The sequence below is a fragment of the Equus asinus genome, chromosome 2 (assembly GCF_041296235.1).
Source record: "Equus asinus isolate D_3611 breed Donkey chromosome 2, EquAss-T2T_v2, whole genome shotgun sequence".
Taxonomy (NCBI): Eukaryota; Metazoa; Chordata; class Mammalia; order Perissodactyla; family Equidae; genus Equus; species Equus asinus.
The window spans coordinates 131,682,908-131,708,339 of record NC_091791.1 but is presented as its reverse complement, the minus strand read 5'-3'; the positions used below and the strand labels follow the sequence as shown (position 1 = coordinate 131,708,339).

The following is a 25,432-nucleotide window of genomic DNA, read 5'->3' as shown; positions in this document are numbered from 1 at the left end:
TCACAGTATCGTGTCGCTTTTAGGTCAGTCTTTGAAATTAGAAGAATTGAGTTCCACTGGCTTAATTAAGCACTCGGGCCAGGTACCTAACGACTCTGAACCTTGACCTCTACCTGTAAGCAGGGACTCGGGTAGCGCCTACTTCATAGGAGTTGAGCCGAGCACAGGACAAATCCTCCATCCAGGGAAACTGTTCTGTCGGAACAACACGGGGATGGCCGTGGGCACTGCCTTCACTGCGGGTTTGCGCTAACCTAGTGGAATGCCGCGACCCCAGGGTCCTCTGGGAGAGGGGGTGTCAGCGATCGCCGTGAGGACTCATGGCAGCCGAGCGATGCATGAGCCAGTGAGCTCTGCACACTCCTCAAACGTCCCAGCTCTTCACACCCCACGGCCGGGCCCCTGGGCAGGACCACAGCTGCCGGCTCCAGGCCCACCCACCAGCCCAGGCGGCTGCTTCCCCAGCGCCGGGCTCCGCGCCCGCCCGCCGGCGCACTCACCCAGCCCGTGCGTCTGCAGGTGCCGCTGCACCTCCCCCGGCGTCGGGCTGGCCCCCAGGCACCGCATCACCAGCAGGAGGTCAGTGGCTTTTATCTTGCCCCGCTGCTGCTTGTCGTACAGGGAGAAGCATTCCTTGTAGTCTGCACGGCCCAGAGGGAGAATTGGGAGAATCATTCGCTCTCCACCCGCGCGCCACCGGCCCAGACCTCTCCCTCCTCCCTCTGCTCCCTCCGCCTCTCCTCCTCCCTCCTAGGCTTGCCAGATTTGGCAAATAAAAATACAGAACTGCCAATTTAAATTGAATTTCAGATAAACAATGAATACGTTTTTAGTATAAGTATGTCCAAAATTTTGCCTGGGATATACTCATCAAAAAAAAGTATTTGTGTGTATCTGGAATTCAGATTTAACTGGGTGCCCTGTATTTCCTCTAGCAACCCTATTCCCCTTGCCTCCTCCCTCTCTCCCCCTTCCTGCTCCTTCCTCCTTCCTTCTCCTTCTCTCCCTTCTCTCCCCTCCCACAACCGAGGAAAACCACAGGAAGGCTCTCTCAGGCCAGGGAGACCAGACGCCCAGGGGACTTTAGCAAAGACCATTTATGTGGAAAAGGGGAATAATAATGCCCCTGGGTTACTGAGAGGACCAGAAATCCCCTCTGGGAGGACGTGGCAGAGAGTGGCTCTCGTATGTGGTGACAGTTATTATCACAACTGCGGGCACTTCTCAGTCCATTGCTCCAGCCCCTAGCCTGCAGGCTGCTGAACTCTCAAGCTGCCCTCTGACACAAGGCCTGGCCTGTCCTCGGGGACATCAAGGGGTACTGCGCTCTGATGGGATCTGGCATGCTGGTCTCCCAAACCCTTTCTCCCTTGGTGGAGATGAAATGGCTGCCAGAGCTAAGCCTCCGGATCCACAGTCTCATGGCCCAGCGGAGCTCAGCATCCCCCTGCATCTCCATCCCCGCCTCCCAGCCCTGCAGGCACGGAGGCCAGCTGGGAGCTCCCCAAGATAACAGGACATCCCCCCAGCCCCCCCGACACCCACCCAGAGATTCTGACCAGGGTGGGGCTGCCATCAGAACAGGTCAAAAGCTCCCTGGTGACTCTCCTTTAGTCCCCGAGGCCCACAGGGTGGAGCTGCTGCTTGAGTCCCACCTGGGGACCTGCGGGGCCTGCACGGGGGCATCTCAGCACCCTGCTCTCTGCTGCTTCTCACACCACCAAGGTGGTTCCTCGGAGGCCGGGACCAGCAGCCCCTTAGCTCATAACAACAACAAAAACAACAAGGACAGCTCACACTACTGAGCACTTTGCCCCAGGCCCTTGTGTAATCTTGAGTGCCCTCTGCTGTGTCCCTTTATTGTTCCCATTGTGCAGATGAGGCAGTGAGGGCTGAGGCAGCTGAGCACCTCCCCTGGGCAGCCTTGCTCCTGAGGCGAGCTCTGCCCAAGGCCACACTGGATCCTCGATTCCCAGGCAGAGGGCAGCAGAGTGGGCGAAGGGAGGGAGGAAACCCCCAATGACCCCCTGCCCCCCCAAACCAGGCCTAGGGCCCCTTCCTGTTCCCTAGACAAGGCCTCTCCTGGCAGCCTAGGAGTGCAGGGGGGGTTGCTAATAAAAGGTCGGCCAGGGCTGGCCCAATGGCATAGTGGTTTGTTTTGTGTGCTCCGCTTCCATCGCCCAGGGTTTATGGGTTTGGATCCCAGGTGCAGACCTATGCACTGCTCATCAAGCCATGCTGTGGCAGCACCCCACATACAAAATAGTGGAAGACTGGCATAGATGTTAGCTTAGAGACAATCTTCTTCACCAAGAAACAAAAGGCCAGCCGGCCCAATGGGGTTTAGAGACAATTTGCTGCCTTTGTGCTGGTGGAGAGTTTGAAGGGGAAGCCCCTCCCCCTTCTAGTTTCAAAGATTCCAGAGCCTGGGCTTCAGGAGGGGCAGACCACAGACAGGACCCAGTGGCAGGGGCTGGAGTGGCCCAGGGTCAGCAGGTCAGGGCCTGGCCTAAGACCCCACTTTGGTTTCTGCAAAACCCAATTCTTTCCAAGAGGAACCAGCACCAGCGGAGCCATCACCTAACATCAGGGGGACAGAGGGGGGCCACTGTGCATGCAGGGCTTAAACTCAGCTCTCCCCCACTGTGTCCCTCCTGGGGACCTCTCAAGGGTACCCAACCTTGTCTTTTGTCTGGGTTTGCGCCTGGGCGAGGAGTGGGCCCACTGCCCTCCTGAGGCCTTGTCCTATGACGGTTGTGCTAGAAGGTGGCCATCCCACCCTGGGGGCCTGGAACTACAGGTGGGCAAACTGCCCCCTCCCACGTGCCCTGCATCAGGACCTGGGGCGCATGGCCTCTGACATCAGCAGGGCCGGGGTCAAACGGAGGCCCACTTCCTAACGAACTGCTACATAGAGCACACTGTGTCTTCCTACCTGACAAACACACCATTTAAGGTCCTGGGCAGCCAGATCTGAACTTGTAATTCCAGCACTGGAACAAGAAGACTGGGCTGTTCTCTCTATCCACCCAGCCCCGCACACCTCCTGTCCCCTTCCGGCCTTCTCTCCTGATAGGTCGGCCATCTAGCATCCTATATATTTTACTGCTTTCCTTTGTTGCTCCCCTCCCTGGAATGTGACCCCCCAAGAGGGCCGGGATTTGGCTATTGTGTTCTCTGCTGCATCCTGAATGTCTAGAACTGGGCTGGCAGGAAGAAAGGACTCATATATTTGTTGAATGACAGAATAAATTGGGTTAAATGAATTGGATTAAAAATTCTTGCTAGATGGTACTGGTACAAAAACAGATGCAGAGATCAATGGAACAGAATTGAAAGCCCAGAAATAAAACCACACATCTATGGACAGCTAATCTTTGACAGAGGAGCTGAGGGCCTACAATGGAGGAAAGAAAGTCTCTTCAACAAATGGTGCTGGGAAAACTGGACAGCCACATGTAAAAGAATGAAAATCAACCATTCTTTTTCACCATTTACTAAAATAAACTCAAAATGGATCAAAGACCTAAAGATTAGGCCTGAAACAATAAGTCTGCTAGAAGAGAATATCGGCAGCACACTCTTTGACATCAGCTTCAAAAGAATCTTTTCAGATACCATAACCCCTCACATGAGGGAAACAATAGAAAGAATAAACAAATGGGACTTCATCAGACTAAAGAGCTTCTTCAAGGCAAGGGAAAACAGGATTGAAACAAAAAAACAGCCCACTAATTGGGAAAAAATATTCACAAGTTATTTATCCGACAAAGGGTTAATCTCCGTAATATACAAAGAACTCACACAACTCAACAATAAGAAATCAAATAACCCAATTACAAAATGGGCAGGGGACATGAACAGACATTTCTCCAAAGAAGATATACGGATGGCCAATAGACACATGAAAAGATGCTCATCATCACTAATCATCAGGGAAATGCAAATCAAAACTACACTAAGATATCACCTTACATCTGTTAGAATGGCAAAAATATCCAAAACCAAGAGTGACAAATGTTGGAGAGGCTGTGGAGAAAAGGGAACCCTCATACACTGTTGGTGGGAATGCAAACTGGGGCAGCCACTATGGAAAACAGTATGGAGATTCCTCAAAAAGTTAAGAATAGAAATACCTTATGACCCAGCCATCCCACTACTGGGTATCTATCCTAAGAACCTGAAATCAGCAATTCCAAAAGTTCCATGCACCCCTATGTTCATCGAAGCATTATTCACAATAGCCAAGTCATGGAACCAACCTAAGTACCCAGCAACTGATGACTGGATAAAGAAGATGTGGTATATATATACAATGGAATACTACTCAGCTATAAAAAAGGACAAAGTCGTCCCACTCACAACAACATGGATGGACCTTGAGGGTATTATATTGAGTAATAACAGAGAAAGATGAACTCTGTATGACTCCACTCATAGGTGGTAGTTAACATATGGACAAAGAGAACTGATCGGTGGTTGCCAGGGGAAAAGAGGGTGGGGGGAGGGCACTAGGGGTGAAGTGGTGTACCTACAACATGACTAATAATAATGTACAACTGTAATTTCACAAGGATGTTAACTTTTATAACCTTAATTAAAAAAAAAAGATAAAAAAAAAAATTCTTGCTAGGTCTTCCCTTTCAAGATGCAAATACTCCGGGGCAAGAAAGAGCTCTCCCTGGGGCCTGGGATAATGGGCTGTCGAAGGTTTAACACCTGGCTCTGATGACACATGTATATGAGTTTATTATAAATTTTATAGACATAAGGGATGTGTAGCACGCAATTCACAAATAATAAAACATGCAATATTCTGCATTATAAATTCCATCTAGCCAATTGATGATCACAAGCGAGTTGTATCTGTTGCCAACCTACAGTTTTCAATTTTCTTTTTTTTTTTTTAGGAAGATTAGCCCTGAGCTAACTGTTGCCAACCCTCCTCTTTTTGCTGAGGAAGGCTGGCCCTGAGCGAACATCCGTGCCCATCTTCCTCTACTTTATGTGGGGGACGCCTACCACAGCATGGCCTGCCAAGCGGTGTGTAGGTCCACACTTGGCATCCGAACCCACGAACCCTGGGCCTTGGAAGCAGAACATGCGAACTTAACCACTGTGCCACCAGGCCAACCTATAGTTTTGATTCAATCATGATTTGCCCAATGACGTTGCATGCCAAAGAATGCACCTCTTTTCCTAATGAATGAATATTGTAATTAAATCTCCTAAGTGATCTTCTGTTAAACTATTTCTCACCCTTGTACAAATTATATTCATTAAACCAAAGCCTCTTTCAAATCTTCAGCACTGCTGATTGCAATAGGACTTTTTTTTTTGTATAGATGCAGGATTGGAATATTGTTTGATTTTACGTTATGTAATAATGACTAATTTTAACAATCAGCTCGCAAAATTCCTAAAACTGTACCACCGGGCTTGCGCTAGCTAGAGCAGGCTGGCCCCAGCACAGAGCTCCATGACCCAGAGTCAGGTGCATGACTGACATCACCTTCTTTGTCCCTTGCTCACAACAGCCTGGGGAGGGAGTGTCACCCCCACTTGACAGATGAGAAAACTGAGGCTCAGGGTGAGTGGATCCCAGGCCCGCGGCCTCTGAGGCCCCTGTTCTTCCCACTTGAGCAGGCCGCCCCTGCCCAGTCCTTCATCAGCCACTTTCTTGATGTCAGATACTGGGATACAAAGGGATGCTTACCTTCTTCCCTTCCGAGGTCTTCAGGGGCCCCGGGAGGGAGGGCCAGGGGACCTCAGAACCAGGCGTGGGTCGGGGGACACTGAGGCTGACAGGTAGACTCCAGCCCTGAGACCCACTCAGTCCTGCCTTGAGACCTGGGCAGGAGAGGCCCCTACCCTGGGCCTGGTGTTTTAAACGTCCCTGCTCTGGCCCTCCTCTTGGCGTGAGGATATCAAGGGGTCTATGCGGAGGTGCCCACCTGGAGCCTGCAACTCGCTCACCTACTCTCCCTTCTAGACCAAGCTCTGGGTGCCGAGAACTCTGGAATCCCTGCCCAAGTAACCCTGAGCCCACCTGGGCTCTGTTGAGCCTCTCCTGGTCCACAGCTGGGCCCCTGAGTTCTGGGTAACCCAATTCTTTCCCCTTGGCCTTTGGAAAGAGAACAATGCACTGTGTGAAACTGAAGCCTGCTTGGGGGCTAGCAGGTTAGGGGACTCGGAATAAAGCGCTCCGAACACCAAAAGTAGGCTTGATGTCAGGGCAGAGGGACCTCAGAGACCACCTAAGCTGATGCCCCCACTTTACAGATGGGGAGACTGAGGCCCAGAGAGCAGAAGTATCGTGCCTGGGGGTGCAGACCTGGGCTCTTCTCTCTATCTCAGCCCGAAGCTCCCTTCTTTTGTTTGGCCCTTGGCCATAGCCAGTTAATGGTGTCTCTCGCCATCTCCTATTCCCATCCGCCCCCAAATCCATCTGTCAGGTTCTGGAGGAAAAACTTAGCGAGCTCTCCTCTCACCTCCCACCCCATCATGTGTCAGTCACACTGCCACATGTAATACCAACATTTCTACCTCGGAGCATTACCCCACCCCCTCCCCCGGCAGAGCCGGCCCCTTGCCTGTGGGTGGGCCCAGCTCTCCCACCAGCCGTCTTCCTTCCCACCAACAAAAAAAACGAGCAGAGCAAATTGCCTAATGAGACCCATATTTTGCTGTGAGTTGCTAATTAAGGAGCAAACCCAACCTACCATTAATTTGGTCCTGGGAAAGAAACTTGGCCTGCAGCAGAGAGAGGAAAACAGTCAGGGAGGGCCTCGTGAAGGCGCCCCTCCCTCCCCCATCCCGGGTCAGCCGAGCGGGGTGACACAGACCCTCCATTACCATCGTGGAGCCTCTGGCTGCCACCCTGGGCTCGCTGCTCCCAGAAGCGCCTTCCCGGTTCCCCTTCCTCCCGGCTTCAAGTCGAAAGTCCGCCAAGCTGGGTGGAGGCCCCAGTAATAAATCCGCGGCTGCCATGGAGACCAGGCCCAACGCCAGGGGTCAGATTCCAGCTTCCGTGCACAGCTGATGCCCCGGCCACCGCCTGGGCCAAGCAGCAGGTTGGAGTTTGAGAAAACGGGGCTGCAGAAGGGCTCCCCCCGGACCACTCCTGCATCGGCAAGCTGAGGCTCTGTAGCAAGCGGATAAGCGCCCTTGTTCCTTCCTGGGAGCCCTCCGTGGACACGGAGAGGAGATCGGTGACACAGAGAAAGGGGGCCCGGGGCAGGGCTGCTCCTGGACCCTGCCCTGGGCCTTAGGGGGCCTTTCTTTCTCTCCTGGGACTAAGATGGAAAGCTGACAAGCTCCTACTATGTGTCGGGCCCTTTGCACACTGTCTTATCAAAGGCTCATCACACACCGTCTTGCAGCTGGGAAGGAAACCCCGCTGCCAGGGCACGGCCCCGGGACAGACGCCTCCACCGACAAAGCCTTGGGGTGCAGTATGTAGTGGGGACACAGGCTTTGGTGCTCACAGGCTGGATTCAGTCCTTCCCCTCACGTCCGTGTGCTGAGTGGCCTTGGGGCATCATTTCACCGCTCTGAGCCTCAGTTTCCTCGCCAGGCCTCATCACAGGGCTGTTGAGAGAATCAAAGGGCCAGCGCACAGTCGGTTCTCAACATGTGTCAATTCCCTGCCCCCTCCGGGGACCCTGGGGGTGGCGGTAGGGGTCGGGTGGGTGCCTGCGCCGGGGTCTCAGGCCGCACAGCCGGCTGCCCAGGGGCTCGCAGGGAGGCCTCTTAGGTTTCTTTCCCGGGCCAGGAAGGCTCCTTCTCTTCCTCTCCCTGTTCTCCCCACCGCAGCCCCCACCCCTTCCGCAGAAACCGCCTCCTCCCGTTTCCTCAGTGGTTTGTGCGCCCTCCTGACCCCGGAAGTGAGGGTAGGGTGGGGCGTTCCCTAGAGCTGCTGCCATGGCCCGCTGGGTTCTCGCCCTCCACCTCCCTGTCCACAGCTCGCCGCCGCCTTGTCTGGGGGGCTCCAATCCAGGCTCCGCCCACTTTGGTAAGACCGGCTTGTATGGCCGCACAGGTTGTGCCCTACACAAGGGCTCCTGGCTCAGGTGACCCGTGGGTCCTGGGAGGGGCCGCACGTGCCCAGAAGAAAAGGGACCTCTTGCTAATTTGTACAAGGCACGTGACGGGCGGAGCCTGCCTTTGGTCCATTCTGCCTCCCTCCTTTCCTGATCACCTCCACGTGGAAGGTTCTCTTCCCCCCCAAATCGTGTCTCCTGCGTCACCCCTTCATACCTGTTTCTAGACCCAGAGAATTTCAGCCGGAGGATTCTGAGGCCTCTCCGTGGGGCTGAGAAAAGGAAGGGCTGGCCAGGGTACAGGGGAGGAAGAGAGGTTCTCCACACAGCCTTGGGGGAGAAGAAGTGAAGGAAAGTCAGGCGGGGCCTTGGAAGTGTGGGGGCTGTAGAGGTGAGGCTTGTGGGGGACCTGGGAGGAGCCAGGGCGAAGCTCCCGCTCAAAATCACCCTGTGTTTGGGAGGGGCTCAAGGGGGAGAGAAGCTATTTTTCTAAGATTGGCATCTGGGCTAACAACTGTTGCCAATCTTTTTTTTTTTCTGCTTTATCTCCCCAACCCCCGCCTGTACACAGTTGTATATCTTAGTTGCACATCCTTCTAGTTGTGGGATGTGGGACGCTGCCTCAACGTGGCCTGACCAGTGGTGCCATGTCCACGGCCAGGATCCGAAACCTGGGCCGCCGCAGCAGAGCGTGCGAACTTAACCACTCGGCCACGGAGCCGGCCCCGAGAGAAGCTATTTCCTTGGCTTTGGGTCAGTACGTGGCCAGCCCTGGTGGTCTAGTGGTTAAGATTTGGCGCTCTCACCACCACAGCCCAGGTTCGTTTCCTGGCCAGGGAAGCCCACCACCCGTCTGTCAGCTGTCACACTGTGGCAGCCGCGTGTTGCTGTGCTGCTGAAAGCTGTGCCCCTGGTATTTCAAATACCAGCAGGGTCACCCATGGTGGACAAATTACAGTGGAGCTTCCAGACTAGACAGACTAGGAAGAAAGACCTGGCCACCCACTTGTGAAAAAAAACTGGCCACCAAAACCATATGAATAGCAGAAGAACATCGTCTGATATTGTGCTGGGGGGTGAGAGGACGGTGCAGAAAAGGAGCAGGCAGGCTTCTGTTCTGCTATACACAGGGTCGCTAAGAGTTGGAATCCACTCAAACGCTACTGACAGCAAAGGCTGGCGTGTGCTGGGGTTTGGGGCTGTGTGCCCCCAAAGGCATCCCAGCTTGCCACCTCCTTCGTGTTTTTAGGGGTCTCACCCACAGGGGTGGTGGGATGTCAGGTTCACTGTACAAAAACCCCTCAAGCTGTGTGCCTCACTCTGCTGTGTGCGCCACGCGTCAGCCCAACGTGAGAAAACACCATCTCTGATACCACTCGGGGCCCGAGACTTTGTTCACCTGGAGGTTCTGATTCAGCAGGCGGAAGGGGACGAGGATTTGCATTTTCCTCTGCGGTCCTGCTGCTGCCAGTGAGGCCACACCTTGAGAACCAATGGCTGTGAGGTGAAGCCAGGTTGCAATTAAGAAGTATTTCTGGGGAGACATTTCCAGCAACTACCCAAAAGGGTCTTGGTCAAGAGGGAAGGAAATCTCCAAGGCTCTATTTGCTGTGATTTCTTTTCCATTGTAAATATTCACTTTCATACCTAATTTTTTATTCATCTTTTTGGACTGTTTTCTTTTTTAACTTTTTTTTTGGCAGGGAAATACTCACCCTGAGTTAACCTCTGTTGCTATCTTCCTTTTCTTTTTTTTCTCCCCCAAACCCCAGTGCATGGTTGTATATCCTAGTTATAAGTCCTTCTAGTTCTTCTATGTGAGCCGCCACCACAGCATGGCAGCTGACAGACGGTGGTTTTGTTCCATGACCAAGAAATGAACCCGGGCCGCCAAGGTGGAGAGTGCAGAACTTTAACCACTAGGCCATCTGGGCTGGCTCTACTGTTTTCTTATCAAGGCCCCCCACAACCAGGCCCACCTCTGCCCATAAGACATCCATTAAGTCCTTCTGTGGAGAACGGGCCCAGCACAGGGGTTTGGAGCGAGGTAAGGAAGGAATCAAATGATGTTGCTGGGCAGGTGGGGACACACAGCCTATGACAGTGCAAGTGTCTCCTGTCCCCTCCTGTGTTGTCTGATAATAGTCACCCAGTAAGTCTCTGGTGGCTTCTGGTGAGGCTGAGACGCATATCAATAGCAGAGGCCCTAAGGGATCAAGTGGTTACCCAAGGCTGAGTGCCAACCTCCAACAAACCAGCCACCCCACCTTCCCCCAGAGGGCACCCTCTCTGCTTCAGCCTCTGGAAGGGGCTGACAGCACAGCTGAGAGGCTCGACGTGACCTCTTCCAAGGGCAGGTCTGGAGACGCCTTAGCTTGGCCCCCCAACTCCTGTAGCCCCCAGACTCCTTTAAAAAGAGCCCTTCTTGCCACTCCCCCCAACCCCAGGATTCTACTGTTATGAAGGGCCACTGGGCAGTGGCTCTCGGCCAGACGGGGCTGAGTGGGCCCTTGGGGTATGCCCAGGACTCCTGCCTGGACCCCAGACTAGCCACTCTCTGTCCTGCTCCAAGGACCTCCCACCTTCCCAAATTCACACCCAAAGTAAGCAGCAGTCCCCAGGCAGGCTTGGCTGCATATGCCTTTATTCACACCTCTCACCACCTGTTGCTGCCAGCAGACAGGGACCGACCAGGGGCTGGGGGACCCCTAAGGGGGCTGCAGAGGGACCCCAACATGAAGGGAGAATCTGAGGCACGGGGCTCCCTGAGAACACAGGAGAGGAGGAGGGGTCCAGGGAGGGCAAGGCAGGCTGCCTGAGACCCATGAGCACAAATAGGCCAGTGCTGGCTCGAAAGGAGGCTGTGGGGCCCGCAGCTGTGTGAGGAGCCCTGGCCCCAGTGCCTGGGAGAAGGTGTGGGGTGGGGGGCGTCCTGCTGGGAATGAGGCCTCCCTTTCCTAGGAGCAGCGCCACTGGCAACAAGCAGGAGATTCAGGCTGAGACAAGGCCAACTGGAGAGACCTTCGGGACGCGCTCCCCTCCCCCCGCCGACCCTAGAATGCGGCTCTGGGAACTGTGTAAGTGTTTGAGAACTCTGCTTCAGCTGTGGCTCAGAAACCTGCAGGGAGGCCGATGCAAGGCGGTGCCACAGTTCTCCCGGAGGGAGAGGAGCTGACAGAGCTCCTGGCAGAGGGAGATGGCTGGAGAGCAACCACCGCCAGACCCCACGATCAGCTGGTGGTTAGGGCAGGGGGTGGCCTCTGGCTCCCTGGGGTGAGGGTGGTCCAACACCCCATGGGGGCTGAGGTTGGGTGAGGGTTTTGGGTGCACATCTCTCTCCCAGGGAAGGAGAGAGCAGTGACAAGATAGCACTACTCGTCCATCCCAGAGCTGCCCCAAGAAGAGACAGACCAACCCACGGATCCACTTTGGGATCAAGGGCCCATCTAGTGCAACTGACGCCCAGAGAGGGGCCACGCTTTGCTCAAGAATACACATAACGGTGCCGTAACCTAGGTAATCTAGCCTTCAGGGTCAGGGCAGGTCTGAGGGGCCAGCCAGGTGGTGGGTGACATGCCAAGTCCCCTCCCAGCTTCTGCCCCACCCAGGCCTCTCCTGCACGGCTACCAGAAGACATCCCAGGAAGAAGAGACGGGCCCTGAACAGTGGGAGGGAGAGGGCCCCGCCTCCAGTCAGGTGCACAGTGGGGCAGGGCCCAGATCTTGGCCTGGACACACTGCCGAAAACTAAAGCCCACCCTGAAAAGATCCAGACCAAAGAGAAACTGCACCAGAACAGTCGAGTCTCGTGGTGAGGCACTCCACACACACACAGACACACCTATCCATGTGCACCATGCACTCACCCATGTTCTCAGTCATGGATTGCACATGTCAGTGGACACAGACACACGCACGCACACGCATTCTCAGATGCCCTCTGGGGTCCATCTCCGGCCCGGCAGAGCACCAGTGGCTGGTGCCAGGGACTCAGTGTCGGCTGCTGACGTGGAGGGTGTAGAAGGCCCAGGGCTCAGGGACGTAGATGACACCGGGGTACTTTTTCCTGAGTACAGGGTCATTCCACAGCCAGGCGACCCAGAGGGCCACAAGCAGGAGGGTGAGGGCAAAGGAGTAGAAGAGGAAGAGGCCGTTGCTGTCTAGGAAGAGGCGCTTGCGCTTCTGGTGCAGGACCAGGGCCAGCATGGCGAAGAAGGTGAAGATGAAGAGGATGAAGATCTGGCCCTCGGTGACCAGGTACCTGAAAAGGCCAGTGGGTGAGGGGAGGTAGGTGCCATGACAGCCGCATCCTGCCCAGCATCCCTCCCTCTACCCAAGTACCAGGCTGCCCTCCCAGTCAGTCAGAACGGCTCATCTAATGGCAGGGCTCAGGGATACACACCACTCTGAGCCACAGCCTGCCCATATGCAGCTGTGTTAAATGTGTTGAGTTTGTTGCTAATATTTAAATTACAGATTACCTGAAAATGTGGATTTCTGGTTTCTCTGGTCACATTAGGCTTGTATTCCCACATGACAACAACCAATTAGAGGAGAAAGCAGCTGCCCCCTTTAGAGAGAGCATTGTTCTACAGTTTGCCACAGTCCCCACCATTCCCTGTTGCCTCGCTTGGTACCTGCTTGATGCATTTTTTACCAGCTTGGTTCCTATAGGCATTTGAGTTTGGGAATGCAGTTGCAATTTATGGGGGTTGTCATTGCTGTCTCCTTGAAGGGTGGGACACAGTCTCAGATCTCCCAGGGTTCCCTGCAGTTCCTAAGGCTGTACCTAGCACATGGCCAGGAACTCAGTAACACTTGTTGGAGGGCATCTGGGAGGTTATCTGGTCCACTCCCCTGCCTCTAGAGAGAACCACAATGCTGACCCGTTCTACTCAAGGAACTACAGCTCTGCAACTTAGTGGCTGTGTGACCTTGGGGAATTTACATGACATCTCGGAGCCTCTGTGTTCTTACTATAAAGGGGCATAAATGGCACTATTTCCCAAGATTACAGACAAGAGCTGTATACAACTCTTACTTGGAAAAACATATTGTTCAACAAATGGTTGCTGCTCCGACTGTAGCTATCACTGCGCTAACACGTTGCAGGTGAGAACTGGCTAGGAAGCTTTTTCCATGTCTGATCTCTTTCCCTCTTGCTGTAGTTGCCACCTGTTCCTTTTAATCCTGTCCTCAGGGGCCATCAGACTTGCCCTGGTGGACCCTCTCAGCAGTCAGGGGACAGACCCTGCATGTGGGCGGGAGCTGGCCCCAGGAAAGGAGGCCCTTTTCATTTTGACAGAGGCTTCCTATCAGAGAAGGGCCAGTCCTTCCTATGACACCCACAATCCCTGGGAGGGAGCCTGTCTCTGGAGCAAAAGTGACAGAGGAGGGGTAAGACCTGGCTGAAGCCTGGTCCTCTGTAATGGGCAGAGAGCTGGAGGGAAAAGGAGCCAGGCCATGGAAGTCCCCCCTTCTCTGTCCTTGGCGTCTCCGTGGTGCTTTACAGCTCACAAAGCCCCTCTCTCACCCTGGAGTTTCATCACCTCCTCAGAAGGAGACATTTCCCCGTTTCATCAGAAGGTCTCATCCCCATTTCAGAGGAGGAAACTGAGGCCCACGGGGCTCTACAGGGCTTGGTGTTGGGGACGGATACTCTTGGCCCCAAGGTGGCACTGGGGTTCTGAGAGGTGGGGCACAGGGCAGAGGAGTATAAGAATGGAGAGGCCACACTCAGGCCTGGCTTCCTGGTAACAGAGAGGCCACCACAAGGCACTGTCACAGTCCCTACTAGACAGAGGAGGGTGCAGGGGCCCCAAGAAGGAGCACCTCACTGGGGTCAGCCAGCAGCTCGGTGGTCAAGAGCACATTTTTACTGCCTGGCTCACTAAGAGCCCCTGCTCCTCCCCCACCCCAGGACCAATGTCCACTCACCAGTAGTACAGGCCACTGGGCACCACCAGGAGCAGGGCCGCCCCTGGCATGGAGCTCTTGGCTTTGGTTGGAGTGAAACAGCCGCTGAAGTACATGAAGAGGATGAGGAAGAAGGGGATGTACCTGCAAGAGGGAGGCCGGTGCCTCAGAGGGCCCCCCAGCTGCCCCGCCCACCAGCCTCCACCCAGGCCCTCTTCCCTACGGGTCCCTGTACTGGGTCCTTGCACCATTCCATGCAGTGTCACTCCATGGTTTACAAAACGCCTGGTTTGGGTGAGGCCGCTTGTCCTGCCAGCCTGTCCCACGCTGGGGGGCCACGGTGGGATAGCAGGGAGGCAGGAAGATGAGGCCTGCTCCCTGGGCACATGCCAATCAGGGAGCCCACAGGCTGCATGGCGGGGCCCCTCCCACACTGCCCTGGCGCCTCACTCCGTGGCTGGGGGGGGGGGGTCTCTGCCTCCTGTACACATCCTACACGCCAGCAGCCGCAGCCCCTCACTGGCCTGGAAACAGGTGTACCCAGCAGGGCTGAGCAGGGAGAGGCCTGAGGCCCAAGTAGAAAAAAAAAGAGAACAGCATCTGCCGGGGCCTCCAAGGAGCTCTGGGAAGCCCCCTCACTGACACACAGCCCACCGCCTTGGCCCCTTCCCACACACGCAAAATCTCATCCAAAAAGCGCCTCCCTCTCTCCTCCCCACGTACCTGCGCTGTCTTTACACGCCCCTCTTTTCTCTTCTCGTGTACCATCTTGCCTCCTTACCCACCCTCCCCTCTTCCCCCCTGACGGAGCCCCCATCCCCTCCCACATCCTCTCCTGCTATTTCACTTCTCCGGGCCTTGTTCCTCCCGCAAACGCCAGGGAGAGCTGGCAAGAGGCCTGTCCAGAGACCCCCTGAGCCAGAGGATCAGCTTTCCATGCCTCACAACAAACCCTGGAAAGACAAGTGTAGGGTGTCTGTGACATGAGTGAGCCCACCTCTCTCAGGACCACCCAGGTCCAAGGATGGCTCTGGCACTAACTAGCTGCCAACCCACGGTCAAACCTCCTCCCACCGGCCCCAGTTTATCCTGTGGAAAGTGAGCCCACGTGTGTGAGGTTTCCTGCAACTGCAGGGTGAAGCCGGGGGAGCCCTCGCGGGAGTTCAGAGGAGGGGGGCGCACAAAGCACCCCCAACCTGGTCCAGCGAGCCCTCCTCAGCTTCCTCCCCGCCACCATCCCGGAACCCACGGCCCGACGCGGCTGGGTCCCCTGGCGCTGCCCACCCATCACGGGGGGCGGGGTTGTTTACCGGCGCCGGCCTCCGCCTGCCCGCCGCCTCGGGCTCCAGGCCCGCCGAGGGAGGACGGCCGCCCGCCGTCCCCTAGTGGCCGCCGCGGGTACCGCCGGCTGGGAGGAGGCGGAGGCGGCAGGGCGGGGGGCGCGCTCACAGCGCCCCCGCAGGGCAGGAGCACGCCTGCCGGCCGGGGCGCTCCACACCCAGGGACCCGAGGCTGGCGGCAGAGCTGGCCGGGCCAGGGCTCCCAGGTAGAGACCAGCTGTTACGTACTCTTCTGGCCGAGGCTGGCCCCATCACTCACCACATGGAGTGGCCCAGGTACTCGTCGTAGTAGTAGAGCAGCTCAAAGGAATCGATCTGGGGGCGGCAGGGCATGGCCGGTTAGAGCGGGAGGCGCTCGGAGCAGTGCTGGGGCCCCCAGCCCTCCAGCCACCCTCCCCTACGCCCCGGCCTCCCCGCAACTGCCCTCCTTCCCCACCCTCAGGGTCCTGCCCTCTACTAGAGGGGGTCCAGGTGGGATCCAGTCAATGTGCCACTTTCTAATAACACACGAGTGTCCTAGCTTGGAGGGGGGGCAGGGCCCTCACCTAGCAGAATGCCTTCAGCAGAAGGTCAAGCTCAGTGATGGGCTGGGGCCATCTCTCCGGCCCCCAGGACAGGCTGTGCCCACAGCGCTTACGTGCAGTGGGGGGAGGCGGCCTCACCAGCGTCTCCGGCTTGAGATTCTTCATGATCGGGTTCTCGCGGACCGACAGGTGGTGCTGGTACCCACTGAAGAGCAGGCGGTGGTTCACGGAGTCGCCCACCAGGTGGATGCTGGCGCCCATGATGAAAGTGATGATGCTGACGTAGATCATGGAGCGCGGCAGGGTGCGGGGGGACCGCTCGATGAGCTGAGGTCAGAGGGAGGCCCAGCAGCATGACCGCGGCATCCATCACCGTACCAGACACCTCCTGTATCCCACCCTCACTCTTGGGTGGGACGGACACCCCCAGCTGGGAAGTCACTCACAAATCAGTGGGTCCTTTTAGCAGCCCAGCTCAGCCTTCAGAGTCTCCCAGGGCCCCTGTGAGCGGAGCTCAGGCTGGGGAACAACAGCCCCTTTTCCCAGAGAGGATACAGGCTCAAAGGGCCAGCTCATTGCTCAAGGTCACACACAAGCCACGTGCTGGAGGTGACAGCCAGGCCTTCGACACAGGCATCCAGACTCCAGGCCCCGCCCTCCCATCGCCCCTCATTGTCCCCCAGTTGTGCCCTGGGAGGCTGGGCTGGCCTGCTGAAGGGCCCTCTGACTTCTGAGCGATTGGTTCACGGCAAACACACAGAAAATGACAGGGATGGGTGGCTGTTTCTGAAACTAAATTATTTAACTAAAAACTCCTCTGAATTCCGAAATTATACATTTCCTACTTTTGGAGATTTGAAATGTCTTTCTAAAAACAAAATGATGGGGATAGTAGATGGCCACAGTTGTTTTAAGAGCCCTTATTGGCAAAGTGCAAAGCTGGCAGCCCTGGCTAGCTCTGTGCTCCCAGTGGCATCTCAAAGTCAGGGATCTCCAGGCCAGAGGATAGAGGTCACCCTCCATTGCTGCCATTCCTGCCACCTGGCCTGCACCTGCCTTCCCAACCGGTCCCTGACCTCTCCCTGGGTACCCCAGCCACTCCTTCTGCCTCGGCCTCCCCAGAGGTATTATGGCTTCTCAAGCATGGCCTTGTCTTCAGGTCCTGCTGCCTGAACACCTCTCCCTCCCACCCCACCCCCAGGACACCAGGCTGAGGCCCAAATCAAATGCCCCTCCTTGGGGAGGCCTTCTCCATCCCGCCTGTCCCCCAGGCCCTGATGTACCCCTCTCTCACAACCTTCACCCCCAGAATCAGCAGGGAAAGCCCGAGGCAGGGCACTCGCCAGGCTTGGCACCAGCTCCCTGCCAGCCGGCGGAGGGAACAAGGGCAGGAGGGGACACTGTACCTTGAGCAGGAGAAAGGGCGTGATGATGTTGTAGGCCATGTGGAAGTAGTCCCCCACGCTCGGCTTGTTGAGCGGAAACCACTCGAGAGGGAACACCAGCTGGGGAGCAAGGGGAGGAATGGTGCTCACCAGGCACGGCCCATGAGGCCCTCCACACACACTTCATTCTCTCTGTGATCTCTTGGGATCCTTTCCGCAGCCCTGGAGCGAAGGTGTTTCCAGACACACAAGCCGAGCCCCAGAGAAGATAAATGGACTTGTCCCCAGGCACAGTAGACGCCAATCCAGGGCCTACCCTGTGCCCTCTCCCTGTGGGCACTAAGTAAATGTCCCTGGGTACCAGCCTGTGAGTTAGAGGCTACCTTGGTACTCAGGTGTGCCACCAACTTCCTAGGTGACCCTGGGCAAGTCCTTCCCCTCTCTAGGCCTTGGTTCCCCCTCTGTAACACACGAAGTGTGGTCTACATGGACCCTTAGGGATCTGGCACTCCAGGTCCTATGATGAAGACAAGATCCCCTGGCCACAGGAGGTTCGGATCCTGGGCACAGACTTACACACCACTCATCAAGCCATGCTGTGCCTGTGTCCCACAACAAAAAATAGAGGAAGATTAGCACAGATGTTAGCTCAGAGACAATCTTTCTCAAGCAAAAAGAGGAAGATTGGCAACAGATGTTAGCTAAGGGCCAATCTTCCTCATCAAAGGAAAAAAAAAATGTACTGAGGACTTATCACAAATGCTAGGCACTATTCTAGGTACTAGTTGTCACCTTGACAAACTGTTTTCCAAAAGGGCTTTGCTAATTTGCGTTATCACTAGTATGTACCCACTGCCTTCCTCGCAGCCTTGGCATAGTAGTATTTTCCTGGAGGTGAAGAGTATAGGCTGACTTTGCATATTATATAAGATTCTGAGCCTCAGGTAATTTTTAGTGCCACCTGGTGAAACCATCCCCTTCCCTTTCCCTAAGGCTACTTCATGCATCAGTGTACAGCGGTGGCCTCCACAGAGGAGATTAATCCTGGGAGAGCACCAAAGCCCTTCACTTGTGATAGACAGATAGAGAGATAGATGACAGAATGTGAAAAAAATTGAGTGAGGTACCACCATGGACCAAGTTGATAATTTTTGCATGTGGGTGGTAAAAATAACACTATCAACCACTGAAACTGACACCTTGTACATGCTAGTGATAATGCAAATTAGCCCTCTGTCTGGCTGGGTGATTTGGTTAAACCTGGATGTGGGATATAGGGGGGCACAGTACTGACTGTTCAGGGCTACCAGTTCCCCCATGACAGTTGGGGCACAATTTGACTGTTCAGGCCCCCTAGTCTCCCCTGTTTGCTGGCAGTGCCTCACTGAGCACAGTCACAGAGCCAAAGGATCCGAGATCATCCAGGCCTATTCTTGTAGTTTACTCGTGGAGGAAGTCACTTGCCTAAGGTTGCTCAGTCAGTTACCCTCACTGCTGGTGGGGGCTCTGTCCACAGCTTCACACTCACCATGGCAATGGGGCGGCCAAAGTCCAGAACCCAGTTCTGCAGGGTGAAGTAGAACCAGAGGTCGAGGTGGAAGGGAGCCGTGCCGGCAGCCTCCTCAGCCTTGACGGAGCTGTGCCTGGGAAGAAACCAGAAGAGAGGGGTCAGCTCGTCTCTCCTCCCATGGGAACCTTCCCCCCGAGATGAGCCGCAGGGAGATCTGGGGACTTGGCAGCAGGAGGATACTTCTAGGAAAAGGATTTTGCAGGAAATATGGGGGTCTGGCCCTGCGGCCAAGGGAAGGGTGTCCTGGAAGTGGACTCCAGCTGCCCTGACCTTAGCTCCTCTGTGATTCAGGAAGGAAACTGCCAAACGGGTATAATACCAGTTGAGCTTTGTCATCGACAGAGTGAGGAGGTCAAACGGCAAACAGGATGCAAATGCAGCTGGAAAACATGAAACATGACGATGGGTGATAGTAGCTAAACTTGACTGACCATTTACTATATTCCACTATATTGCACTGCTACAGGTGTTTGCATGTATTATCTCATTTAACTCTTTTAATCCTCACAGAAACCCTTTGAGGTTGGAATATTACCCCCTTTTACAAGTAAAAAAAATCTGAGGCCCAAGATGTTAGGCACCTTGCCCAAAGTTACACAGCTAAATATAGGAACCTAGATGATTTGGCTCAGAGCTTATATTTTTTTTTTTAAAGATTTTTAAAATTTTTTTCCTTTTTTCTCCCCAAAGCCCCCCAGTACATAGTTGTATATTCTTCGTTGTGGGTCCTTCTAGTTGTGGCATGTGGGATGCCACCTCAGCGTGGTTTGATGAGCAGTGCCATGTCCGCGCCCAGGATTCGAACCAATGAAACAGTGGGCCACCTGCAGCGGAGTACGCGAACTTAACCACTGGGCCACGGGGCCAGCCACCTTAGAGCTTATACTTTTAACCCAGATTCCATCATTGTGTGCAGTGATTGGTCCATGGGATAGGCATGTGACCTGAGCTGGACCAATCTGAGTCCTATAGGGAGATGTGCCTTAGAGACTATGGACCGGGATGAACAGGGCCCCGTCTCCCTTGCTTCCTGAACCATGAGGAGGTAAGAATGGGGCCGCTGGTGTCCCTTTTTCATCAATCCACAGTGAAACCTAAGAAGGAAGCCAGCAGGGATAAGCTGATGTGGGAGACACGGCCAGAAGTGGAACACCATCTGACAGTACATCTTTGGATGCCTGTCCCTCTTGCAAAGAAGTTAGCCCATCTGCTCTTCACAGAGGAGCTGAGGTTCAAGGGCCAGTGCGTGTGCCACCTCCTCCAGGAAGGCGTTTCTGATGAAGCTTTTCCCATAGCCCCACCAGCCCCACTACAGGGAGTGCTTCATCCCTAACCCACAGGGCGGGAATTTACCCTCCTATCTAGACCCTCAAGAAGACGAGTGACATTTAAAGTTCTCTCCACTCACCCACGTCCCCATCAGAGTCCAAATCCTCCTTACAGCTTCCCTGCCACTACTTGCATACCTCAAGTGACAAGCAGCCCGCTACTTGCTAAGATGATGGAGGTGTGAGTTTGATCACCCCGTTTGTGCCAAGAACAGGAGCTGTGTCACAGGGGTGCGTATTCTCCAGAGGTCTCAGCTCAGGATCTGGTTTATGCTTAGTGATTACTGGCTGGTTTAGAACAATCTCAATGACCAGTTATTCCTTCTTTTTAGTGGCAAACACTAGCTTGGAGGCACCATGAAGGTTTTCCGCTGTCAACGCTGCATAACTATCCGGATCCTTCTCAGCCAGTTCTGAGAATGGTCCACCCTGGGCTGAGGGAGCAACAGAGCCGAGGAGGCCAGCTCTTTGGGGATGGCACCATCCTTTGGTGGCAGGCAAGGCAGGTAGAATGGGCCTATCCTCAGTCAACTAAGTGTTCCTGTCCCCTCTACTCAGTGCCCCCACCACTTATTGAGCACCGACTGTGTGCTGTTTTCTGAGCTTCGCCTGCACCACCTCACCTAATTGGCACAGCAACACCAGGAGGCTCCCGCCCTCCTGCTTTCCAAATGAGGATACTGCGGCTTCCAGGGGTGCAGTGCTTAGCCAGGTCCCCCGTCAAAGGAGCTGCCCCAGCGCGTCCTTTTGTGAGCCTGTTCCCCACTCCCTGCTTCTTCTGGTAAGAGACGTTTCCTTAGCCACAGGGAGGGCCGGTGACCCAGGCCAGCCCAGTGCAACTTTTCTAACTAGAGTTGGTGGAAACAACACCTTCCTTTCTGGTGCTGGGTGCTAAGGATGCAAGCCCAGGGCTGCCTGTGGCCAAGGTTCCAGCCTGGAGGGACAGCCAGGTGAGAATGAAGCAGCCCTGTAGAGAGGCTCAGGGAAAGGGAGGAGAAGCCCTGAGAATGTTCACGTCCGGATCCGGGCATCCCCACGGCAGTGGTTTGCCCACATGAGCCAGTACATTCCCTCTTGCTAAGGGTGCTGCATTTCCCACCGGCCTTCTGTCACGTGCAACCCGGGAATCTTGAATAACATAGAATTTACACCTGGGTCTGTATGAATTCAAGACCTGTGCTCTCAATAGCTCGCTATTCTGTTTCTGATCATTATAATAAGCCAAGTGGCATATTAAGGAGATCAAGACAGAGAGGGATCAGTGCGGCCTGGAGCAATATGCGGAGGCTGCATGGAGGAGAGCCCGGAAGCAGGGATGGGTGGATTTAACGAGAGAGGAAAGCCACAGGAGAGCAGGACCAAAGGCCTGGAGGAGGAAGTGAGAAAGGCACTGCCTGGAGGTGAGACGCCTGCTCACTGGCGGAGATGGAGGGCAGGGAGGGCTGGCTGGGCCTTCGGACTGGGCAGGTACTCAGACTAACTGCGAGGACTGCTCTGGGGTAAGTCTGAGACGACTGATTGGCACAGAGGCCCCAGCTGCCCCTTCCTCTTAGTGACTATCACGGCAAGGCCTCAGAAAGCAGATGGTGATAACCTCCAGGCCTGAAGAACTTGGATGGAGGAGAATAACAGCCCTCGGTGTTTTGTTCTGGAAAGCCTCAATCTGGGCAAAGAGTAGGATGTTTGGTCCAGGGAATAAAGGCATTTTGACAGCCTGCGGAAGCACTTAGGTGTGGGTCTCTGGAAGCTGTGGATGCCTAGTGCATACTAAGAGCTCAGTAACCATATTCTCCTTCACCTCAGGAGGCACCTCGGTCAACAGGGATCCCTGTCATTGGTCCAGCCTGGCTTAGCAGGACAACAAAAATTAGGGCAGGTACAGCGCAGACACCAACTTGGGAATCAAGACTGGTCAGCATCTGACTGGTTTTCTTCTGCTGGGACTCTGACCATGGCACGCAGATCTTAGAGGGTGAAGGCATCCTCTCCCCCAGTCGCTGTCCTGGGGATGAGCAGCGTCAAGCCTGTCCCAGGTTCCTGACTCCACAGACTTCACAAGCTGAGGCCCCAGCCTGGGCCAGCTCTGGGTCTCAAGCATCAGAAACTGCTGCTGAGAACAATGGTAAAAGCACAATGGCAGGTAACCTGAAACAAGGATGGCCTTTTCTCTCCTCCGCAGCTTACAAGTCTACCATATGGGAAACTGATATCATGACAGTTGGGGAGCGCATGCCATACAGTTGAAATATTCAAAGCAGGCAGCAGCATCTGCAGGACTGCCTTGCAGAAAAGGAAGGTGTCTCCACCATGGTGGGGACAAGCAGGGACCCACAAATGGGGACTTCAGAGGGACTGATTTTGGTTCTATATAAAGAATGCTGAAATACCTGACATGGTGGAAAGTTTGAAAAAAAAAATGAGAAAATGAAGGCAAATAATACGAGAAAAAAAAGAAAGGCAATTAGAAACTCCAGGAAAAACAAAAGCAAATGTAACTGTTAAACATTATTTGGCTCTGTAGGGAACAATATTTACATGGCTTAACTAATAAAAACATTGTATAATGATTTTCAAAGTTTAGAATCAATCTGCAAACAAAACATGGAAGACAATTATGGCTAAAAAACAGAAGGTAAATACTGTTTACCTTGTCAATGTGAAAGACAAAATATGGATGACAGGAGTTGGGAGAAAGGGTAAGAAAAGCTAAAGGTTAGAGTAGGGGACAATATTCTCCTTTTAAAAAGGTATCAAGAGATACTGGCTACAGTTGACCAAAATAGAAATAATTGTGTATGCATATTCCCTAAGGCTATAAAGGTAACAGAGAAAAACTAAAAACAGTAATAAAAAGAACTATCTGGTTAAGATGGGGGGGCGGTGGGTATAAGTGAGCCAAATCATAACAGGAAGTCAGCAGGTAAACATTACCTTAGAGGCGAAAATTGTTAATCCAATAAATAGCAGTAAGCATAGCTTTTAAGAGGATGGGCTCTGAGACCGCCTGGGTTCACATCCCAGCTTTGCCACTAACCAGATCTTGAGCAAGTTACTTAACCTCTTGGGCCTCAATGTTCTCATCTGTAAAATGGGGGATAATAGTACTTCCTACCTCATTTGTAGTTGAATTGATATTATGTGCAAAAACTTAGAGCAGGGCCTGGTCCACAGAAAGTGCTACATAGTGTTTGTTATTATTATTTAGAAATATGAATTTAACTGTGGAAGAAACAGCTAAAAAAGTTAATGTGGTTGTCTCTGGTGCCTGGGAGAGGTGGAACAGAGGACTGCTGCTTTTTACTCGTAGCCCTTCTGTGCTATTTGATTTAGTCGTGGGCATGTAATACTTTGATTACAATACAAAAAACTGTCAGTGGAGCAGGCACAAGCTGGAATGGCCTATCTTGAAAGGTAGTGAGCACCTTGTCATTAGAGGTCTGTAAGCAAAGCATGGATGCAGCACAGGGAATCCAGGCATCCTAGGAATTGGACAGGATGATTTTTGCCTCCTGTCTTGAGCAGCAATGATATTGAGAACAGGCCCAGAGGCACCCAATGAGGGGGGCAGAGACACCCTGGAAGAGAGCCAGCCCCTCATGCCACCCCCAGGCAGCATCCTGGCTGGTGGAGGGCTCATGCAGGAATAAGGATGGACATCGCTCCTCAGCAGCCAAAGTGGAACAGTAAGGGCGGAAACCGGAAGTCAGCAGCCCTGGGTTAGGCCCCGGGTCTTGCCAGTAAATGGTGTACCCTCTCTGGGCCTCAGTTTCCACATATATGAAACACAGAAAGACTGAGTAAGGTGCTGCATATGGAAGTCCCACCCGTGAGATAAAGTGGTAACCATATCTGATGCCCACAGACTGTTCTAACTGGGCCACCACAGTTCAGGGCAGCCAAAGGCCCCCAACTTGAAGGGGAGCCAGAACAGAGCTGTCTCCCAGCAGCAGGAGAAAGAGCTACCCTCAGCCAAGTCCCTCAGAAGTCTCCCCTCATCCCAAATCACACCACAACTTCCTACAGTTGAGCACACCAGGGCTCAGAAACCTTCCATGGCTCCCCTGTGCCTACAGAATAAAGGCTGCATCCTTAACCTGCCACTTAGGGCAGGAACTAGGGTGAGGCAAGTGAGGCACAGAGGGCCCATTTCAGCAGGCAAAGGGTGGTCCCTTGTCCGGCGGGAGCCTCTCCTTACATTCTGTACTCCAGGCTTTCACTCTAGTCCCAGCCCCCTGCCTTTATAAAGGCCTCCACAGTCAGTCCGCATCCTCCTGCCACTGTACACCCAGAAGGCCCCAGCACCGCTGCACTCCCTGCAACAGCCTTTCTTCCCTGTGTCAGCTCAAGTGCCACTTCCTCCACGAAGCCCTCCAACATGACCTCTCAGCCCCAGTGGGGCTCTGTCCCTCCAGCTGTCCCACAGCTCTTACCAGACTGTGAGCCCTTCCCGGCTTCACCTTACCCACGCCCTTAGTGCCTGGCACAGCGCTGGGCACACCAGAGATACTTAATGAATGCCTGCCCAACGCAACGGAGGTTTCTGGGCAGTAAAACGGGATGAAGGCAGAATGGAGGGAAAGATTAAAAGGTGGCTTCCGTGCCTCTTCCTCTGCCCCACCTGGCTTCGACTACCCAAGCCAGTAACTTCTTCCCCTTGCTGAGAGCAGGGAACAGCAACTGCGTGAGCAAAGCCCTTCCTCGCTGTTCCCTGGAGGGGGGCTTCCAAACTTCGCGGTCTCTTCCCTTTACATTCTCGGGGGCCTCCGGGCATGAGTGCGCCTCCTGATTGACACCGGAAGGCAGGTCCTATTCAGGGTTGGAGGGGAGCCGAGAACTTGGCGGTGGCATCCGGGCTTGCAGGTGCGTTGGGGGCCCGAGTGAGCGGAGGTGGCCTCTGGGCCTGTCGCACCACCTCGAGTTTCCTGGGTCCCCAGCGAGGTCTCCGCCTCTGAGCGGCTGTCCTAAAGCCAGCGCGGCCGCGGGACGCGGAGCCGCATTGGGCCGGGGCGCCCGCAGGAAGAGGCAGGATCGCGGAGGTGGGCTCGGCCGAGGGAGCGGCCGCAAGGGCAGCGCAGGCAAGACCGACTCCGGAGGCGCCCTCCGGCCCACCCGGACCCGCCCACCCGGCCGCCGCGCGCCCACCTGGCCTGCAGGAAGGAGGCGCCCGGCTGCGCACCCTGGCCGCCCGCCGCTCCGGGCTGCTGCCTCTTCCGCGCCGCCGCCTCCATGCTGCCCCGCCGGCCTCGGCTCGGCTGCCCAGCGTTAGAGTCGCGCGCGCCGGGCCCGGGGCTGTGACAGAGAACCCGTGCGCGGGGGCGGGGCCGTTGC

The 25,432-nt window shown here is 54.8% G+C and overlaps 2 protein-coding genes across 5 annotated transcripts in view; both read right to left on the bottom strand.

Moving 5' to 3' along the window:
* CALML4 (calmodulin like 4) overlaps nucleotides 1–10,703 on the bottom strand; it is a 15,159-nt gene extending 4,456 nt beyond the window's left edge. The window contains exons 1-5 of one of the 4 annotated variants that reach the window (XM_070499284.1): nucleotides 8,260–10,703; nucleotides 7,373–7,590; nucleotides 6,846–7,057; nucleotides 6,723–6,753; nucleotides 501–641 (exon numbers count right to left, since the gene is read on the bottom strand). In XM_070499284.1, coding sequence (XP_070355385.1) covers nucleotides 501–567 — 67 coding nt within the window. In that variant the 5' untranslated portion in view covers nucleotides 568–641; nucleotides 6,723–6,753; nucleotides 6,846–7,057; nucleotides 7,373–7,590; nucleotides 8,260–10,703. Of the gene's footprint in view, nucleotides 1–500; nucleotides 642–6,722; nucleotides 6,754–6,845; nucleotides 7,839–8,259 lie in introns of those variants that run through there. The other 3 variants (XM_070499274.1, XM_070499263.1, XM_014866348.3) reach the window with 3 other exon arrangements.
* On the bottom strand, nucleotides 10,670–25,432 carry CLN6 (CLN6 transmembrane ER protein). The gene is made up of 7 exons (XM_044764646.2): nucleotides 25,247–25,432; nucleotides 18,735–18,849; nucleotides 17,228–17,326; nucleotides 15,960–16,148; nucleotides 15,557–15,612; nucleotides 13,979–14,101; nucleotides 10,670–12,302 (listed from the first exon to the last, which is right to left on the bottom strand). The coding sequence occupies exons 1-7, from the start codon at nucleotides 25,330–25,332 to the stop codon at nucleotides 12,032–12,034; spliced, it is 939 nt and encodes a 312-aa protein (XP_044620581.1). The 5' UTR covers nucleotides 25,333–25,432; the 3' UTR covers nucleotides 10,670–12,031.

Excerpts from the sequence above, each read along its gene's own strand:
- CLN6 (XM_044764646.2), bottom strand. The coding sequence starts at position 25,332 with ATGGAGGCGGCGGCGCGGAAGAGGCAGCAGCCCGGAGCGGCGGGCGGC. Across the intron at positions 18,850-25,246 it reads GCCTCCTTCCTGCAGGCCAG|GCACAGCTCCGTCAAGGCTG; the intron begins GTGGGCGCGCGG and ends GTTTCTTCCCAG. Across the intron at positions 17,327-18,734 it reads TTGGCCGCCCCATTGCCATG|CTGGTGTTCCCTCTCGAGTG; the intron begins GTGAGTGTGAAG and ends CTTGCTCCCCAG.